Source organism: Uranotaenia lowii, chromosome 3, assembly GCF_029784155.1.
Source record: "Uranotaenia lowii strain MFRU-FL chromosome 3, ASM2978415v1, whole genome shotgun sequence".
Lineage (NCBI taxonomy): Eukaryota > Metazoa > Arthropoda > Insecta > Diptera > Culicidae > Uranotaenia > Uranotaenia lowii.
Genome location: NC_073693.1, coordinates 35323338 through 35346198, shown reverse-complemented (window position 1 = coordinate 35346198; position 22861 = coordinate 35323338). Strand labels below are relative to the sequence as shown.

General features: G+C 34.8%; 1 protein-coding gene across 1 annotated transcript in view; it reads left to right on the top strand.

The window, feature by feature from the left end:
• The window catches only part of LOC129751556 (sodium-dependent dopamine transporter), a 97605-nt gene that overhangs the window by 62268 nt on the left and 12476 nt on the right, over positions 1 to 22861 (top strand). The window contains exon 2 of the mRNA XM_055747134.1: positions 5290 to 5616. Within this exon, the coding sequence (XP_055603109.1) occupies positions 5290 to 5616 (327 nt within the window). The remainder of the gene's footprint in view (positions 1 to 5289; positions 5617 to 22861) is intronic.

Below are 22861 nucleotides of genomic sequence, written 5' to 3'. Positions count from 1 at the left end.
CTTCACCACCTTCTGGATACTGGGTTCGCCGTAGAGGCGCGCGAGCTCGTGGTTCATCCTTCGCCTCCACACTCCGTTCTCCTGTACGCCGCCAAAGATGGTTCTTAACACTCGTCGCTCGAATACTCCGAGTGTACGCAGGTCCTCCTCGAGCAATATCCATGTCTCGTGCCCGTAGAGAACAACCGGTCTAATGAGCGTCATATACAGGTTACACTTCGTGCGAGGGCTAAGTCTTCTCGACCGCAGTTGCTTGTGGAGTCCATAGTAGGCACAAGACAGACACAAGATAGACAAAGTCTTCGACTATCTCCAGCTCGTCGCCGTCGATCGTGACCTTGTTATTACTGGACAAGCGGGTTCGGTCGGTCTCGGATCCGCAGGCCAGCATGTACTTCGTCTTGGACGTATTAATTATCAACCCAATCCTTCCTGCTTCGCGTTTCAGTTTGCGGTAGATTTCCCCCACCGCCGCAGATGATCTGCCGACTATATCAATGTCATCGGCAAAGCAGATAAGTTGACTGGATCTGTTGAAAATCGTGCCCCGCATTTCGCCCACCGCTCGTCGAATAACACCATCTAGCGCCACGTTGAACATCATGCAGGATAGACCATCACCTTGTCGAAGCCCCCTGCGCGATTCGAATGAACTCGACAATTCACCCGAAATCCGCACACAGCACTGCGTTCCATCCATCGTCGCCTTGATCAGTCTGATCAGCTTCCCGGAAAAGCCGTTCTCGTCCATGATTTTCCATAGCTCGTTACGGTCGATCGTGTCGTATGCGGCTTTGAAGTCGATGAATAGATGATGCGTAGGGACTTGGTGTTCACGGCATTTTTGGAGGATTTGCCGCAATGTGAATATCTGGTCCGTCGTAGACCGTCCCTCCATGAAGCCGGCCTGATGACTTCCCACGAATCTGTTTGCTTGTGGCGTGAGGCGGCGGAGTAGGATTCGGGACAACACTTTGTAGGCGGCATTGAGGACAGTGATCGCTCGGTAGTTCTCACAGTCCAATTTGTCGCCCTTCTTGTAGATGGGGCATATTACCCCCTCCCTTTTTATTTTTTTTTTTTTTGCTTAGAATAGACGACCCCCTTCAAAAGGAGTCATCCAAAAATCTAAAAATATTTTACATCAATCTCGGTCCTTATTTATGAGCAGTGCTCTTTGAGCACTCCTCATATGAGCATTTCAGCTCTCTAGGTCTTAGGCGGCTGAGCGTGTTGATTACAAACACACAAACAAACAAACAAACAAACAAACAAACAGAAATGGCTTTTTTGTTTATTGATCACGGCGATTAACTGACATTCAACGTTTATTGATTTAAGAAATTTCTGTAAATTCACCGATTTGGGTCGGTTATTTTCGCCAGTGTTATGATCTTTTTGCTCGGTGCCATCCCAAGTAACACAGATTATGCCAACTAGCATTAGGAAGTTTTATTATGGTTTAATTATGGCATTTTTTTGTGCAGCTCGTTTTATGACGGTTTTATTATGGTCATGCAGAATGCTTATATTTTTTTTCGACCATATGTTTGCAGATGGTTTTGAAAACGCTAATAAAACTTTTATTAAACATACTGTTTTAGTTATTTTGAAAGAGTTATGAATGCTTTTTTAAAACTATAATAAAACACAAACTTAGAAGTTTGCTCCAAGCTTTCTTTTGCATGTTCTATAATAGCACTCAGTGCCTGATTATTAAACCGCCATAAAACTTAGTGACAGTTCTCGATCAAAATGTCAAATCAGGACACGCTCAGATTAGATAGCACATATTTGAATTGGAACTCCCATTTTTACACATTTTTGGTAAGTTATGCGTGTTGGTTTTGAGTTTAAATAAAAAAAATACATCTTTGAAAACTTGGAATCCCCGAAAGTGGTATGAATATCTTTACAACATGAGTATTGAGTGAAAGGGCCCAAACAGTAGGAAAAAAAAGCTTGACGCCATCATTAATTCAAGATGGCGGCTTCCTCTCTTATTTTCAAAGCTGAAAATTACTGAAAATATCGTGAAACCTTCACAATATGGTTATAAGGTGAAAGTAATAAACGAGTAGAAGTCAAATTTCGTTGCCCGTCGCCATCTTAAATCCAAGATGGCGGCTACCACTCAACTTAAAAATACTGTAAATGACTGAAAATCGCATAAAACCTATATTATAGGGGTATAAGCTAAAAGAAATCAACCGGTAGAAGTTGAATTACGCTATCTTACGCCATCTTGAAATCCAAGATGGCGGCTTCCGCTAAACTTTAAAATGTAGTGAATGACTTAAAATGACATGAAACCCAAATTGGTAGAGGGTGAAGGGGTTTACGAGTAGAAGTCGAATATTGCTATCTTACGCCATCTTGAAATCCAAGATGGCAGCTTTCTATAAACTTAAAAAATGCTCTAAATCATAGAATATCGCATGAAACCTCCAAAATATGGATATTTGTCAATTGGGATAAGCTATAAAAAGTTTATTTTTGCATTCTGACGCAATCTTGAAATCCAGGATGGTGGCTTCAGCTGAACTTAAAAATACTGTAAATGAATGAAAATAGCATGAAACTCCCAAATATATTGTATTGGGTGCTAAGGCTAAATGATAGAAGTCAAATATCTCTTTTCGCGTTTCTCTAAAAATCTGTAAGTGACTGAAAATCCCACAAAAACTACCACAATACAGACCCCGTTCGTTTTTGGCAACATTCGATTTTGGAAACATCGAATTTGGCACATGTGCCAAAATCAGACGGTTAACAGAAACAACATAACCTTATAGTTTTCGCTAGAATAAGACCAATAAAATTTAGACATAATAGCATGATAGGAATAAAAGAATTACATAAATGGCAAAAAAAAAATCAAAAACTATAAACAAAACAAGAAAAGTTCTTAATGCATTAGAAACATAATGAAAAAATAATAAAAGTGATTTAAAATGATCTAAATTGTTTTAAAATAGTAGTTTTAATGTAGTATTACGTGAAAAAAAGTTGTGTTCAAGCGATTTTCATTGATTAACAGCATTTTAAATTCAGTGGAAGCTGCCATCTTGGATTCCAAGATGGCGTCGGAAAGAAAAAAATCGACATCTTCTAGCTTAGCCTTTTCATTCAATACTCGTATAGTGGTGGTTTAATGCGACTTTTTGTCAGCATTAAGCATTAAAAGTTGAGCGGATGCCGCCATCTTGGATTTCAAGATGGCGTCGGATAGCGAAATTCGACTTCTACTCGTTTAGCACTTTCACCCGATACCCATTTTGTTGGGGTTTCATGCGATTTCAAGTCATTTACACCATTTTAAAGTTCAGCGGAAGCCGCCATCTTGGATTTCAAGATGGCGTCAGACAACGAAATTTGACTTCAACTCATGATTTATTCCACGGGTCATTGAAAACCAATCCCTTTTCATTCAAAAAGTCTGTCCTCATTTACTGTACTAATGATTAACAACTCAGAAATGAGGAACTCAACCTTAGCGTGTAATTGGTTTGCTTGCGAGAGAAACGTCAAATCGTAGCTTTTTTTGGGGTCATCATTAAACCATAATAAAACTATGAATTGATCACGCCATGTTGGTTGCAAAATCGAAGGGTACAAAATGACGCCATGTTGATGGATTCACAATGCCAGCATTGGAAAATATTTTTTCAGGCCTTTTTTCCATCAATCCCATCATGATTGACCATCAGATTTGACGAGGCGCATTTATTTTAAGATACTATTTCATATACATTTTACCTAAAATCTTGACTGGCAGTAGAAAAGACGCTCATTATATGGGTAAAACATTGGTTTTTTAGCTATTAATTTTACCAGATTCATATCTGAATAATGCAATCATCATTCATCAACCATTACGGTTGCTGGAAAAAACAAAAAAAAACTCCGAGAACTGACAGAACCGAAAAAAAACAAAAATTTCTAACATGTTTTATAATAGCTTTTTAAAAGCTTTGGTGACCAATATTGATGACTAACAATGATATGTCATGATGACGTTCCTAGGATAAGGCCAAATAGCCTAATTTTGGCTTTATTAGAGTCCAGGTGATGTTATAGAATGTACTTTAGCTTTTTATGAAAATTAATGCTATGGTCCAAACGACATTTTGCTGACCATAATAAAGCTAAAATTGTTACTTGGGATGGGACCCATATTCGAATGACGGGTGTATTTCCCGGGAGGCTCCGTCCCATCAAAAACGTGTGACGCTCTTTTACTCAAGTTAGCCGCTCAGTTAAGCCACACGTTGCAAGGCTTGGAGTCTCGCTACTAGATTTTCTTTGGGCCCGGTTAGTAAAACTACCAAAATGAGCGTGGCGATGAACGAGTTAAAACGTTAAAACGTTGAACGTGTTAAAACGTTCGTTGCCACGCTCATTTCGGTAGTTTCAGTAGCCGGGCGTAATGAAACTCTCGGAGTGACAAAATAAATAAAGAAGGAGACCTCCCAGCTTTGCAACGTGTGGCTTAACCCCAGTCAACATGAAGGGATCGTAACGATCTCTCTTGCGATTTTGCAACATCACATCGGCAGAGAGGAACACACCATACGCGTGCCTTGGGTGAGTGACACAAAATAATCTAAGACACGCCCTCCAGAGAAACACACGAAAACAACCCGAATCGTGTTTGTATGTTTCTCTTCGAGACGCGTGTTTGCCTGCCTGCGAAGTCGACTACTACGATTGAAAGCACGCATATAAAAAAAACATGGAGATAAATGCGACCACACCGTACGAGAGTACGATTCAAACTTATTTCGCATGTACACATTCGTATTCGTTGCCTCTAGGTATCTCGGCAGGACAAACCGAATGAGAATTTTTGCGTTCTTGGGGTGTCGCCGAAATTAACCGTTTTATTCTAAGTTCGGTGACTCAACTCTCAATTTTTTGCATGCTCTGTCGATTTTTGAGAGGACGCGCTTACTGGGACTGAGCGGCTACCATGAATAAGAGTGCGTGACACGTTTTTGATGTGACGGGGGGGCCAGGAAATACACCAGTCACCCGAATATGAGTCCCATGGCGACGAACGTGTTAAATTGTCCAAGATGCCTTTTTTCATTATATTGATGAGCCCTTTAAATTTGCAATGATCTTAAATGATTTTGAATTCTACTTTTTATCATAGTTTTAAGCATTTCAAAAGAAATATTCTATGAAATTGATAAAAAAAAAATTATAGATGTCCAAATCATTTTTCAAGCTAGCGGTAAATACCTAAAACTTATTCGAGTTATCTTTTGGAAACTTTCGTTCCAGGCAAAGGTGAAGCTGGCAAATACCCGAAGGACCTAGCCGGGGCCGGACTGGACGGTTCGGCGGCACTCAACGGCAGTGAAAACGGCACCAACGAGAACGGCGGCAGCGGCGGGGGCGGAAGTGAAACAGTGGCCCTGGCGATGACCACCCTCGGGCAAATGAAGGCCGCCTCGGCACGGAAGGCTGCCCATCTGATGGACCGGGCTGATTCCGATCAGCGCGAAACCTGGTCCGGCAAGGTGGACTTCCTGCTATCGGTGATCGGTTTCGCGGTGGACCTGGCCAACGTGTGGCGCTTCCCGTATCTCTGCTACAAAAATGGTGGCGGTAAGTGTCAGGAAATGTTCTAGATGCTTCCATCCTCCCCAACCTCATTCATTGGCATTTGAAAGATTTTATAGAAGCAGAGGGTTTTATGTCCCCCATTTGTGGCATGTCCCGTTACTTAATGCTAAGTGCTCTTTTCATGCGTGTGTAATAAGGTGTGAAAAATGGCGTGAGCAATCAGCCGACGAAGGAGAAAAATCATAATGGCTCTAAGAATGCCGAAGGACATCCAAAGAAGTAGGTACACGAGAAAATGGGCTTGGCCCGTTGTGCCCCCAGAACGAAAAGGGCCATTTTTATATACAAGTTAATGCACTCTGCGAATTCTTTTGCCATAACGTATACGCAATCCTTTCGCATTCGTTTTTGGTTTTAAATGCATTTTTCAAAGCAAACGATTCATGCTTATTGAACGTAGCTTTATTTTATTGTTATGGATAAGACCCCAAACATTTTTTTCAGTAGAAAATTGGACAAGACTTCGGATTTAACTAACCTTATTTACTCACTATCCCTCTAAAATGCTAAATTGAGGGTTCAATCGCAGTTAAATTCAATCAATAACACATTTCGTTTGATAAGAGAAAAAATAATAAAAAGTGCGTTTCCTTATGAAAATTGGGTCACTTTTTTTTCTTGGTCTTTAGTGTCTTCCGTCATCTACTTTCTTTAGGAGAAGGCAACATTGCAGATTGCTGTAAATAATATCGTGTTGACTTCTGGGACAGTGGGCTAAATAATGGAGACGACAATGGTTGTTCTTTTTTTATTTTCTTTTTTTGTCAAGATTCCCTATTTTCTAAAGTATTTACTCTGTTCAACGTAGTGAAATTGTGTCGAGGAGCACTTAGAGAGGTTTCCATTCATGCATAACATTACTTGTGGCATTTGGCGGTGGAATGGAAAAATCTGTAATGCGTTAAGGTTTTCGATTGATGATGAGCGAATGAAAATGGATGCCTTTTCCTGATCCCTTTACAAAGTGATCAGATTTGCAAAATATTAAAGAATACAAATTACTAGAGAATGAAGAGCAGTTGAAACCTAAATTTGGCAACCACACAGGCTTTAGTGAAACATTTCATACTTTTTAAAGTAAACGAGTAACATTGAAGAGAATCATTATCTGATATCCATAAAGTCTTCTGGATGTTTTTTTTTGTTTTCCCGAACTAATTAGTTTTATCAAAAATGAATAGAAAATATCGGTGATGAATTTAGAAATATATTAATTATATTTTGTTCGAATTGATAAAATAGTAATTATCAAATGCTAGTTTTTTCTTAGATCGATCTTATCCATTTTTAACAAGAAAGAGAATTTTTTGATATAAAAAGGACAACAAACAAAAACGAAATTTGAAGGAGCCATTAAGCTTCTATCTTTGGTAGGAATAAATTTATTTTAGGTACTCAAAATACTGAAAAAATCCTGACAAAAATTCTTAAAAAAGGCCAATCTGATCTGCAGTAATGAAAAAGACTAAATGTATAATAAATGGCACTCTTTTACATTAGATCGGTAATAAGAATTTTGATTTAAATAACTTGGCTCGGCGAGAAAAAAAATCCAAAACATCGAATCGAAAATTCATAATTAGCTGATATTCAAAAAAAAAAAAATAAACAAGAGAAAAGAAAAAAAAAAATAAAACAATAGAAAATTCGAAAAAATCACTCATTTCAAAATTCGCTCAGATTGAACGAGTATGAAACTGTTAAAAGATACATCGGGGAACGTTCATATTTTTTGGATAAGTTGTATATTTTGGAATATTTTCGTTTGCACTTGCCTGCAATTGCTCTGATGTACCTTACATATCTTGCAACCTTACAAATCAAACAATTAAAAAAATCATTGTTGCCAATTTTTATCCTAAGTTGATTTTTTGTAGTTTAAAATATTTTCAAGATCAAAGGACAATCATGAATCCGAAATAAAAATCAAAATATTGTAACATTGTAACTTTGAATATATAGATTAAAAAAAATTGATTTCAGTATCATAACTCAGATTTTTAATTCATTATCAGCCATCATTTAAATATCAGTTATGACACTTGAAAATGAAAATGAAATTTGTATGTGTATGTTCATTTGAAATTCAAATATCATAATGTCATTAAAAAATAATTAAAAAAAACATAAAATAAGAATCATATTTTGAATTTTGTTTCCGAACTCAGTCGAGTTTCAAGAGCCACACCAATCATATCGTCAATATTGTCTCCAGACATAGCCGTAGGGACGGGGGGAGAGGGTTGGGTTTTTCAATCCCTCAAATGAGAATCCAAAAATTCCAAGCAAAATGTTCTTCTTTAAACTCATAAAAACAAATTTTGTAGAACGACTAAAATGATTCATGAGCAACAATCTCGACTCAGAACTGAAGGACCAAACCCTGAAATCTTATCCATGGACAATAATTTTTTTGAAAATTTTCTAACTTGTCGCTAAGCTTGCCAGATCACCCAGAGTTTTTGCACATTTTTTGCAAAATCAAACAAAAATTAAAGTAAGTCGTTAAAATTATGTATTTGCGTCGAGAAGTGTTGACTTAATATTATCAGAATAAATGTGGATTATTTTTAGAAAGCTTGAAAAATATGATTCAAAATCGATTGATGTATTTTGACAAACAAAAGTCATGTGTTTTTATCCATGATTTTTATTCAATTATTTTAATATCGGTGGATGTTGGAGAAAATGTTCCGGATTTGCACGGCCCGGAAGCTTGCGGAAAAATATCTGGAAAGCTTAGATTAGAGTAATTACGGATTTTTTGTGTCCAAATTGGCTTATAAACATTCATATTCTATGTCTGAGATAAGAATTCGGATTCTGTATCCAGTTTATTGTTACTGTCTGTTTGGATCATAATTGCAAAGTTTTGCATTTGAAACTTATCATTTCGGAATATGAAAATAATATAACTAAAATTACAAACCATTTTTAAGATTTGAAATTTTTATTTTTAATTCTTACGTAGAATTGAAGATGAAGAAAGTTTCATAATGGTGATCCAGAATTGAAAAATTTAAAATCAGTTTCATCATTCGCAATTTTTAATTCTTGTTATTTATTTTTCGGCATATCGGTGAAATGTAGTTATGAAATTGATAAAGATGGATAGAGAAGTGAGGAGAAAATTTACAGATGTTGAAAAGAGCGAAAGAGCATTTTTGCGAGGAAACTTATTAACGTACACCATACTTTACCCCGCAACTTTTCATTATTTAGGAGAAGTAGTACCGGGATAGAGGTGGCACTACCTTAACCTATACAGTGAAATCTGGTTGGACCGAAGTCTACATGTGGTGAACACGTATAGCTCGTCCGGAGTTTCTGACCTTGATACAATCAGTTGTGAGAAGTTTTATTAGATTTTCAAATGAAATAATAATCACTCTGTTTGTGACATTCCAACTCTTTTCTCTCAATTTGTATCACTATGATGTCTTCTACAAAATTGTAGCCAGGGAAATTTCCTATTAGCTTATGTTAACATATGATGTTGGATTTACGCTAAAGGTAAGACGAGCGTTTTCGCAGTGATTAGTATGATTTTGTCTTAAAAAAAACCATTGAAAATGTTAAAAACTCTTCAAAAATAAAATGTTCTAGACCCCCCGGTGGATTATTTCAAATTTGGGCTCAAATCAACGGGGAAAGTCCCAGCTTTCGAATGGTGCAAAAATTAGCGATGCTTATTTTCGAAAAACAAAGTTTTCTCCCAGAGACACCGTGTACAGTGATTAATCTCTTTACAAAATAAAATTTAGATTTTCGGGATACCTAGATTATAATTTTTTTTTAATTTCACAGGATTCTAATCATGAAATAAATAATTAATGATAATTTTTAGTGGCAAAAGATCTTGTACATTATTTTCAAGGTAAAATTCAACTGAAATCATATTTTAAAGGTGTTTTATTTAACATTATTTATTTTACAAGAAATGTTTAAAGAAAATTTTAAACTAAAATTTATAATATTAATGGAGTTTACAAGAGTTGAAAATAAATCTGATTTGAACCGCAAACTTCATTTCTTTCTTTTATTTCTGAATATTTGATAAAATTTTACCAATGTCTCAAATGGTCGTGCTTGTGGTTAGAAAGAATTTGCTTACTCTTTTCTAATTAAAGTTAATATAATAATTTTTTCTTTAAAATGATATCTTCAAATCCCTGATTTATTTTTTGGAACTTCTTGAAACAAAATTTTCAACTTTTTCCTTAATTTTTGTTTTACTATTCTTTATGTCTGCATTGTTCAAGCAAAAATATTATAGTACAAATTTTGTCACCAAAACTTCCCCCAGACGGTTTTTGCTACGGCCCTGTCTCCAGATCATTCACACAATGCTAATTTAAATTAGAAGTTATAGTCCGCTTTCAGATTTGACAAAAACAGTTGATTATTTCAATTGCAATTCATTAAACAATTGATTGATTAAAGAATGGTATCAACTACCAACACAAGAGATTAACTATTTTGGTGCTTATGTTGTAAGAACCATTTCGAAAGATTTTTTTTAAACAAACACAAACACACACAGGATCTCAATGAATGTTTCCTCGAAGAAATTCCATTTTTCTCAACTCTCAGCGTACAACTTTCGAGGATACTATCTTTCAAATGCTAAAACCACCAACCCACAGAACGTGTACTATGTATGCCGTGAACGGGATTCGATCTCATGACCGTTGGCTTAGAAGACATGAAGGCAATCTTATATGCCACGGGCTGCGGCAATGGATTTCGGCGTCATGAATTCGAATATTTCGTCAGATTTAGTTTATCACCTCTAGTTTTGGTGCTTTGACTCGTATAATTTTAAAATTAAGCATTTTTTACTGAATGGCAGCAGAATGGAATAATAAACCTACATAAAAAAAACAATAAACTGACTTGAATTGCATTTATTATATTTTATTGCATGGAGGATCAAGATTTTGCCTAGATTTTCTAATTTAAGCGATACAATGCTTTCGTTAGAAAAAATGTAATGGCTTTTGGACACCCCCCCCCCATCTCTATTTCAAAATGAACGTCTCTTATTGGTCGTTTTTTAAATTTGTTAAATCAACTAACCCCTTCCACCCCCCAAGAGCGAGCTCTAGGACCGCGCCTTCTCAACTCTTTTTTGAGTTAGAAGCGATAGGCGATAGGACATCATATGTATGTATCTGTCATCCAGCCGTCAAAATTGAAATGATTAAAAAAGGAGTAATTAAAAAGGGAAAAACATATACAGCCCCCCCACAATCATTAGTCACTTAACGTATCCTTTCTCCACAAAATGCTTGTTTATTTGGGTGTTAGCTGACCAAATATCAGGCTTTGCATGAATTTCAGTCATTAAATGCTTCCTCTTTGAGTTCAAATGTGTTTTTATTTTCAGCTTTGTTAGAAAATAACATAATTTACCAAAACAAACAGCGTTTTTCAAAACAACAATTATGGGTCAAAATTGTAGCCCGTAGCAATTATTAGTCAAATAGCTCACAATTATTGGTCACATAGAATTCCATGGCAACACCCTAATATCATCATGGAAATCATCGCGTTTCTGGCAAACATTCAGGGGCATTCTTTGATAGTATAAATTCAAGGAGCATTTGGTTTGAGCTATAGCAAACCAAGAAATGTTTTGCTTTGCTAGCAAAAAAGTGACCCATGATTGTGTGAAATCCGGTAGATATTGTAACAATTATGGGTCAATTTTATTTTGCAAATTATTTAGAAATTTCGCGTTCTATTCGCTCAGTTTCATTTGGAAAACGTAAACTCGTTCTTTATGCTTATATGAGACCTATTTATTTTGTTGGAATTTTTCAAAAACCCGCATAAGAGGCTTAACGGTTTAAGATGTCAACCTTATAACATTGGAAATTTTTGCGATAGTTCAACTGATAATTTTTAACGTATGACAAAAACAATTCAAACAGCAATTTTACTGTTTTCAAGCGCACACATAATATTTTAAATGCATTTTGATGATATTATCGATAAACTAAAAATAGAAGTATGGAAATTTGTCTTTAAGTTCAGTAGATATCAACAGTTCAAATGGCCCGTGACTAATAATTGTGTGTGACCCATGATTGTGGGGGGTGTACAGTCAACACCGGGCAACATGCAACAATTGTCAACTTCAATGGCTTCTAAAAAACTTATGTTCACAGTTAATCCTGTCCCTTGTGCATCAAAAGTTTTAGGGATGATAGGACATCAAATTGGCGTAGTTAAAAAAAATTATTGGTTTCTTTACTTATTTTTAATTTTCTAAAAACATGCGATTTTCACCCTCCTCAGAAAATGGGGTAACTTGCAACATACTATGTTTTCAATGAAAAATCTTATGAACACGTATGAAAATTTATAGTTTTTAGTATATTTGCGAAGCATTAAAGACCATTACGCATGAAAACACCAATAGCATTTTTTACTGAAAATAGGATGATGCATACATTTAGGGGTTAAATAATATTAAGAAAAAATCTACAAGCTGAAATCATAATAATACAATTTGGATGAAATCAATTTCAATGTTTACAAACGCGTGATGCAAAACATTCATATTCCAGCACATGGAAACAAAATTTACGAAGTATTTCTTCGATTTGCATTTTGTTGCATTTTACCCCAGACACCTAACTGAATTATAAAAATATTTATTTAAAAAAATTGGTGAATGTTCGAAATATATGTTTACACCGACAATGTTTGTATAGCATGAGGAAACCAGTAAAAGTTTGTAGGTAATATTATCAAGCCAATCCGTCATACTGGGTAAAGTTTTTTACGGCATCGAAAAATGTTAAAATTTTTACATTCATTGCTCGATTTTTCAAATTTTATATAAAAACTAGCTGATCCCGTACGAACTTCGTTTCGCTTTAAATCATTGGTACGTCAAAAATGAGTTTAGAAAATGAATTCGAAACATTCTTTCGACAGTTTTGGGGAAAAAAATTCAACAGTGTTTAAAGTCGCTAATATTACTATTACTTGAAATTCAAATTAGACGGTTGATTGGCTTTTTATTAAAATTTATGTGAGAGTGTTTTCTTCTCGATCGGTTGCAAAATCTAGACATTATGGCAGAAACATGTACTATTTGTTTGTGTGCACGACTCTTTTGCTTGACCTTCACACTTAAATTGGTATCAATTAACTGTCTCCAACAAAATTATTGCACAAAACACTGAACTTTCAATGAAACCCTCTTTTTTTTGTCCCATGGCCCGAAATTCGATAATCGAAACCAATTTTACGTTCCTCAGAACTCCCTTGTGCCATTTTTTCTTTTCAAATTATATGTAAAATAACGTCAGGAACTTGAAAACAGTGAACAGTGAATATAGACGCCCCTTTCGCCGACCCTTGACACGGAACATGCTACCTGGAGTCAATTGCTCATAGTTTATAACCCTCATCTGAACATTTTCATCTCAATCCGATGCATGATCACGACAATATCGCGAAAACAGTGAGCAACTAACATGGACGGCCTTTTTTTGACCACGATTCAAAACTTGACACCTGAAATCAATTATCTTTTCTGTTAAACTCCCATGTGCCAATTTGCATTACAATTCTATGCTCAATCAAGAGAATATCGTACGAACAGTGAACAGATAATAACCCCTTTTGCCGACCCCTGAGTCAAGATTTGAAACCTGAAAGCAAAAGAGCGTCCCTCAAAACTCCTATGCGGAAATTTTCATCACAATCCGATGTATAATAACGCCAATATCGCAAAAACATTAATCAGTTGATATGGACGAACCCTTTGGCCGACCCCTGACCTTAAATTTGATAACTGTAATCGATTGTTCGTCTCTCAAAACACTCATGTGCAAATTTTCATCACAATCCGGTGTATAATAACGCCAATATCGCAAAAACATTAATCAGTAAATATAGACGATCCCTGACCCTAAATTTGATATCTGTAATCGATTGCTCGTCTCTCAAAACACTCATGTGCAAATTTTTATCACAATCCAATGTAAAACAAAGCCAATATCGCAAAAAAATTAATCAGTGGATATGGACGACCCCTTTTGCCGTTGTAATCGATTGTTCGTCTCTCAAAACACTCATGTGCAAATTTTCATCACAATCTGATGTATAATAACGCCAATATCGCAAAAACATAAATCAGTGGATATGGACGACCCCTTTTGCCGACCCCTATTATTAAATTTGATAACTGTAATCGATTGCTCGTCTCTCAAAACACTCATGTGCAAATTTTTATCACAATCCGGTGTATAATAACGCCAATATCGCAAAAACATTAATCAGTTGATATGGACGACCCCTTTGGCCAACCCCTGACCCTAAATTTGATAACTGTAATCGATTGCTCGTCTTTCAAAACACTCATGTCCAAATTTTCATCACAATCCGACGGAAAATAACGTCAATAACGTGAAAACAATATTTGTCTTGTATGGACGATCCCCTTCAGAAGGGGTCGTCCAAAAATCTAAAAACATTTTTCATCATTCCTGGTCCTAATGAACATCCATGCCAAATTTCAGATCTCTAGCTCTTAAGACGGCTGAGTCTATAGAGGACATCAAACAAACAAACAAACAAACAAACAAACATACAGATAATTGCTTTTTATATATATAGATTAAAGACTTCAACAAACTAGCTTAAGATGCGAGAAATTATGTCATCATTATTTTTTAAACATTAAAAGATAACTTTATTACAATACATTAAATTTAAAATTGATTCAGTGTCGTGTTATATAAATGTTTCCCTGTAAGAAATGTTGCATCTAACCCCGCTGTTGCATGATGCCCCGTTTGACGGTACTGTAAAAATATGTTTTATTCCTGAAACATTCAACCCACTCTCAAAGAGCACTCTTTTATATTTATTTGTAAGCAGGGTAAAAGTAAAAGTAATCAAAACTAGTTGTTAGCAGTCGTATTTAATAAAAACCGGAAATTTTTTAAGTGAAAAAATAAATTCACAGTGCAAAATCGCAAGATAACAGTAAATCATGATATTTGTAGAAAATAGTACACTTAAAAAAAATAATTCGTGACTACCCACTGAATTTGAATACATTTTTGGATTAAATTAGACTGGCTAAGATTTCTTTATGAGGAGTGCAAAATTCTGTTTGATTAGGTATATCATGAAATTGTTTTTCCAGTTTTGAGATAATGTTTAAACGTAATATTTGGTTCTCGATGAAAAAATCAAAATCATGATCTCAAAATTACAGCAGCATTCCTCAGCATCTTTTTGAAATTTCACACCCAATAGCCACACTCAATCCGTTATGATTTGTTGCGGCAAGGAATTGTTCAAATAGTAAGGGCGACGATGATAGATGATACATCGAGTGCCGGGGTGGCAGACAGGGGAAAGGTTGAAATGAGTGAGTATAGCTTAATCGTACTCTAGAGAGCTGCACGTGACATATTCATCGTCCTTTTTCTGTACCTTTTTCCGACTTGGATTTAGTCTGGCATGGTCAGCAGCAGAGGATCTCAATATGAACTTTTTTATGCGCAAATCATTCTTAGCTAAACTATGTTTGTAATACATTTGTATCTTGTCAGCCAAAAATGTAGCCAAAGTTCACATGCTTTATATAAATAATTTTAGCTTTGCTTGATTATTTTAAGATGACTATGCTCACAATCAATCTTAAATGTAAAATTTTTTATCATCCAGAAATTTGCCGGTTTTTTTTTCATGAGAACCACTTCACATCGTCCATTCAAGGAGGTGTGTCTCTCCTAACCCAAAATCAGGCTCCTAATACGAGCCTCCATTCTTTAAGTGCCGCCACTAAAAGAAAACGGAAGCTTCCTCTTTTTCCGCCAACTGTTGAACGTCGTCGTCCAGAGGAACGAAAAGAAAGGCGCAAAGTGGGAGAAGGATTCCCATCGTTGACTTTCGGCCTTGTTCCTTGATTCACCCATCCCTTACTTAAGCCACCCACCCACAATCTTCATCGGAAGCAACAGTTTTCTCTTAAGGGCTGGTTGCTGCAGCGAGGTTCGATTCTGTGAGTGTGCTTGTGAACGGTCACTGAGCCGTGAATCCGTCGAGGAAATTGAGCATTGTGGTTGAATGAAGAAGGAAAAGGGGGGTTCCGTAGACTCGCTGCAACAACAGTAGAAAAAAAATGGTTCTGCGGATTACGTGTGTGACTTCATTTGAACCGCTTTGAGAGGGGAAAACCGTGTGAAATCTTCTACAATTGGCGGCAAGGAATCGTTTTGGGGACGAACGAAGCCCGGAAGAAACTGGGATGGGAGGCTGCGTCCAATGATGTAGAAGAACTGGGAGCAATCTGCTTGATCCTTTCACTCCGGGGAGGTATTATAAATTATTATGACTTTCAACAAGTGGTAATGGATCCGCTTTCACGAGCTGTCGCGCGCCTTTTCGGGGGATGCGTTATCTTTAAAGCGTAGTAGAGCTATAAAAGATAATTTCACATTTGTATCAAAGTATCCGTAAATGCATTGATTCTGGATTCAAATGCACAGTTCAGATTCTGAGTTACGTTTCGAATAAAGAAAAGTGTTTGATTTGATTATGCTCAAGTCAAAAGTTCAAAATTCTATGATTACACTTTAAATTCAGAAATCAAACACAGAGAACAAATACCGAATGCAGATTTTAAGATAAATAGTTCAGCATGGTTCAAAATACAACAGGATCTGTAGTTGAAATATAAAAAAAACCTCATTTTTCTTAATTTTTTTGCAGGCGAACAAATTGAGAATATAGTATTATTTTTATTTTAAATTTGAAACCCCCAAGAAAATTCAAAAAAATGAAAGATATGTTTTGCATAACTTTTCAAGCTTTGAGAAATTCATTTTTGAAAGAGGGCATGGACTTTTTATCAAAAATCAATAATGCACAACCTGCAACTTAATTTTTTTGATATGCTACTAAAGTATGTTTCTTATATTCTAAGCTATCATTAAAAATTTGATACCACAGAGTTTTGAATAGAATACAGTTTTGGGCCGAACAAAAATGTATCTGTTTAAAATGGTGGCTTCAGAGAGTTTTTTTTATTCAAACAATCTTTGGATTGTTTATTTTAACAAGAAATCTGGCTTCACTATTTTTTACTATCTTTTTCTAGGTACACGACATCAATTTATTTTTTCAGGAACGCAGTTCCAAAAATATGATTGATTTTGTTTTCCCCACATTGAATTCAAAACATGTCAAAATAGAATGTGCTTTCAAAAATATGATTACTTGTAGACAAAAAAAGTTCTGACTCTTAGTTCAAAATACGGAGCAGTTTAAGAAACCTTTAGCGACTCAGTTAAATTTTTTTCGGAAAATTGATTTATCAATGAAGTTATCAGTATTCGTACTAAGCAACGCAGATTTGAAAGTATTGAAAATTTGAATACGTTGCTTTAAATGGCGATAATACATTGATTTTTTTTTCTGCAGTAACAACACCCAAAGTTACCAAAAGGAACAAATGATTTCTACAGCAGCATTCTACGTTCACATTGGCTGAGTAAAGGGACCAGAGTAATTAAAAATATTTTCCGCACTGTAACTTGTTCCGAACTCTTTACGAACTTTGAAATTCAATATCAGGCAGTTTAGCAGCAGTTGTACAATCCTTCTGGATCCACGTGGATTTTAATGTAAGTTCAATAACTTTCAAGTCCCATACCGCACCAATATGAAACTACTATGCACCTTGGGTGGAGTAGATGAACTTTGAGATTTTGACTCGCTTGCTTTATTGAGTGTTTTTTAAGAGGCTGAGTCATTCGGCCGAAAGTCATGAGGCCGAAAGCCTTTCGGCCGAAGGTCATTCGGTGGGCTATCTGGCCGAATAGGCCACTAGGCCGAATGGGTTATTCGGTTGACGATTATCCAGTCGAAGGCTGTTAGGCCGAAAGGATGTTCGGCCAAATGGTCACTAAGCCGAATGGTCATCAGGCCGAATAGACGATAGGCCGAATGGTAACTAGACCGAATGGTCATTACGCCGAATGGTCATTAGGCCGAATGGTCATTTGGCCGAATGGTCATTTGGCCGAATGACCATTTGGCCGAATGGTCATTACCCCGAATGGTCATTTGACCGAATGGTCATTATGCCGAATGGTCATTTGGCCGAATGACCATGCGGCCAAATGACCATTCGGCCAAATGACCATTCGGCCTAATGACCATTCGGCATATCGACCATACGGCCTGATGACCATTCAGCCTAATGACCATTCGGCCTAATGACCATTCGGCCTAGTGACCATTCGGCCTATCGTCCATTCGGCCAAATAATATTCGGCCTAATAACCTTCGGCCTAATGTCCCATTCGGCCTATTGTCCTATTCGGCCGAACATCCGTCGGCCTTTTAACCCATTCGGCTTAGCGACCTTCGGCCTAACATCTTTCGGCCTATCGGCCTTCGGCCGAATGTCCGGCCCCCGTTTTTTAAAACTGAAGTAAAAATACAAACAATTAAATAAACTGTAGTTTAAGAATCGTCCGTGAGTTACCAAATATCAGTTCAAAGAACTATGATTCAAATCTTTAGGTAAGTATACTGTGGTGAATGTAGTATATGGATCGATAAAGTTGAGACATTGCATTATTTTTAAAAAAGAATGACTGATTATAGTTAAGTGTGTGATGAGGAAAAAAGAAAAAAAAAGAAAGGAGTATCGGGCATTCAGTAAACGAGTTTTGGCATGAAAGGTTGCTATTGAAAATTGATGCAGTGAAAAATATGTATAATTTGAAGCATTTATTTATGGTTATGAGAAAATTTATTAGAAGTACGACATAAACTATTGCTTTAGTGCAGAATAGAATTTTTTTTAAAAGTTTGGCGATTCTTAATACTTTCAAAGAACCCATACGAGACAAAGAATTCAACAGTTGTGGAAAGGGTTGCCAAATTTTTATCCCAAATTCAGCAGTCATATATTTATGTTCATAGAAAAATAAAATTTCCGAAATATTTTTTCCAAGAACTTTTCATTTGAAAGATCAAAAGTTAAAATTTGTTGATTTTTCATTTTTGAATTCTGAATTGAAGAATGAGTATCGGATTCAAGCATTTGAGAAATTAACAGAATAGTAAAGGAAAATTAAGAGAATAAGATCATTTTGATTTCTATTTATTTTAATGGCGACAAGTAGATACACTTACAATCAATAAATCAATATAATCAATATCAAGGAATTTTGGATTTGATAAGAAAGTCATTATGAGATTTTGCATAATACACTGTGGAAAAAGCACTTATTAAACATGTTCTAAACAAATAATAGATTTAATTCGTGTAGATTTCGTGTAAATTTTTAATAAGAGTAAGAAAAATTTAATGTTGAAAACAGATAAATTAGTCTGAAAATGGACAAAAATTTGTGAAAAAAATTAATACAAAAAAATAACAACTCTACAATAGCCAATAATGGAAATTACAAACAACGAGTTGAACTCAGTGATTTGAATGCTTACAATACTTATGTCTATTAACAAATCATAATTCAGATTTCAGATTCAGATTTCAGATTCAGATTTCAGATTCAGATTTCAGATTCAGATTTCAGATTCAGATTTCAGATTCAGATTTCAGATTCAGATTTCAGATTCAGATTTCAGATTTCAGATTCAGATTCAGATTCAGATTCAGATTCAGATTTCAGATTCAGATTTCAGATTCAGATTCAAATTTCAGATTCTGATTTCAGATTCAGATTCAGATTTCAGATTCAGATTTCAGATTCAGATTTCAGATTCAGATTTCAGATTCAGATATCAGATTCAGATTTCAGATTCAGATTTCAGATTCAGATTTCAGATTCAGATTTCAGATTCAGATTTCAGATTCAGATTTCAGATTCAGATTTCAGATTCAGTTTTCAGATTCAGATTTCAGATTTAGGGTGAAAACTCTTGGTTAATCCCTCTTTAAATAAAACGTACAAAAAAAAAAAAAAAAGATTTCAGATTCAGATTTCAGATTCAGATTTCAGATTTAGATTTCAGATTCAGATTTCAGATTCAGATTCAGATTTCAGATTCAGATTTCAGATTCAGATTTCAGATTTCAGATTCAGATTCAGATTTCAGATTCAGATTTCAGATTCAGATTTCAGATTCAGATTTCAGATTCAGATTTCAGATTCAGATTTCAGATTCAGATTTCAGATTCAGATTTCAGATTCAGATTTCAGATTCAGATTTCAGATTCAGATTTCAGATTCAGATTTCAGATTCAGATTTCAGATTCAGATTTCAGATTCAGATTTCAGATTCAGATTTCAGATTCAGATTTCAGATTCAGATTTCAGATTCAGATTTCAGATTCAGATTTCAGATTCAGATTTCAGATTCAGATTTCAGATTCAGATTTCAGATTCAGATTTCAGATTCAGATTTCAGATTCAGATTTCAGATTCAGATTTCAGATTCAGATTTCAGATTCAGATTTCAGATTCAGATTTCAGATTCAGATTTCAGATTCAGATTTCAGATTCAGATTTCAGATTCAGATTTCAGATTCAGATTTCAGATTCAGATTTCAGATTCAGATTTCAGATTCAGATTTCAGATTCAGATTTCAGATTCAGATTTCAGATTCAGATTTCAGATTCAGATTTCAGATTCAGATTTCAGATTCAGATTTCAGATTCAGATTTCAGATTCAGATTTCAGATTCAGATTTCAGATTCAGATTTCAGATTCAGATTTCAGATTCAGATTTCAGATTCAGATTTCAGATTCAGATTTCAGATTCAGATTTCAGATTCAGATTTCAGATTCAGATTTCAGATTCAGATTTCAGATTCAGATTTCAGATTCAGATTTCAGATTCAGATTTCAGATTCAGATTTCAGATTCAGATTTCAGATTCAGATTTCAGATTCAGATTTCAGATTCAGATTTCAGATTCAGATTTCAGATTCAGATTTCAGATTCAGATTTCAGATTCAGATTTCAGATTCAGATTTCAGATTCAGATTTCAGATTCAGATTTCAGATTCAGATTTCAGATTCAGATTTCAGATTCAGTTTTCAGATTCAGATTTCAGATTCAGATTTCAGATTCAGATTTCGGATTCAGATTTCAGATTCAGATTTCAGATTCAGATTTCAGATTCAGATTTCAGATTCAGATTTCAGATTCAGATTCAGATTTCAGATTCAGATTTCAGATTCAGATTTCAGATTAAGATTTCAGATTCAGATTTCAGATTCAGATTTCTGATTTAAATTTCAGTTTAAGATTTCAAAATCATGTTTCAAATTCAGATTACGGTTAGCAGAATTAAGATTTAGATTTTAGATTGCATATTCAGAATATAGTTTCAAATTATGATTCCGATTTGAAATTCAGATATGGATTCAGGTTTCAGAAAGCCATTTTTTTTATATAGAATTCAGGTTTGCAAATACTTGATTTATTTCACAAAAATTTTAATATGGTTAAATTTATTAACAGAGACAGTATTTGAAAGTACAACATCCATAATTTGGTATTTTGGGATTAATATCTGGATTAAGAAATTAATTTTCTTGAGCTTCAAATTTCGGAATCTGAAGTTGTGTTTCGGAATATCGTCAGAAGCAACCCATCCATGTTTAGCCCAATATGTTTTAGTAAAAGGATTGAGAATAAAATCGACAGATTAGAAAAATGTACATATAAAAAAAAGAAAAAAAATCAATTTTTCAACTTCAGAAACAAAAATATGGAGAACTGAAATCAGTTCTTGGTATTCGGAGATCAAATTCTTAGATAAGAAATTCTCGACGTTCTTCCCCTGATGAAAAATTTAAAATTTTCTATTTTAGGTTTAAAGGACGAGTCAAGTTCAACCACTCTACAATATTAATATCTACATTAAATCTTTGCCGGGAAGCACAAACATTTGGCATTCTATATCTCAGAATCCTCAAGACTATATTTTACAAATTGAATATCTTTGAGTTACTCATAGTGTTGTTTTTAATTTTGCAGAACAATGCTTCATCATAAGTTTTTAAACATTTGGGTTTTGCTTCTAAGTGTAGCACATTAGAAGTAAGCGAAAAACGAGATATCTTTTATTTGGACTGTTAGGGCTGTCCCAACGGTAGATGCAAAACACGGTTTTCGACCACGCTAAAACATTTCAGCTAGCACCGGTGGCGTAAATTGCTGTTTTAGCACAGTTATCGATTTCAAAATTCCCAACAGTTATACGCCTTTGTTCCAAATTCATGCAAATTTGGAACAGGATTTCAAAATATACGACAGACCGATTTAGTTCACGGTGAGAAAATTTTAGCCAACAATGATTTCTTTCACACATGTTTGGGTAACATTGAGTGTGATAATAGTTTCTTTTTGAGATATTATTTGAATGTTTTTATTTTCGCTTCAACCAGCCTATACGTTACATAAATTGAGAAAAGCTGTTAATAAAAACCATATCAAGTATAAATAATAGATGTCACATTATTCTCGATTTAATATAATTGAATAAAACGCTTTTCATTTGGGCTCGACGAATTAGTGAATCTAATAAGCGTTCTAAAATTTGAAAAAAATAAACGAAAAGAAAATTTTAATACTTTTTCGATGAGGTAAAATAAATGTTTATTGTTTGTTCTATAATTTTTGTTTTATTTGAGATATTGAGAGATTTTTAGTTTCGTATGGATTGCTCGGAGTTTTCGTAAATATCAGCATATTTGTCTGTATCCATACATAAATTTACAAATAGTGAAACAAGTTTTTTTCAAACAAAAATGTCGACAAATCAAAGGAAAATTTCCTTTGACTTTGGGATAAACATTTCTCATTTCCTTTATCAATGTCAGCAATAACTTGGAAAAAATATTGCTTTTCATTTCATTTTAACAAAACCTTATTCCATTGATTCAAAGCAATTTGATTGAATTAATTGAAGAATTGTTTCAATTGACCTTTTTTCCTCGTTGTGTAGTCATTTTTGCTTTTAAATTAATGAAATCCTGGTAGAATAGTTGAAATCATTGTTCGGTCAAAAAGAATATTCGTAGAATTAATTTTAAGACAATTAACCGTGAAACTCAAAACTTATGCAATTTTTCTAATAAAATGAGTTTTTTCATCTCAATTATTGAGTGTCTGCAATGAAAGTGTTTCCGTTTCAAATTTGCTCCTACACCGGTGGGGAGTGAGTGTTTTAGCCGATTCTAAAATTTAAAATTTTGCTAAAAC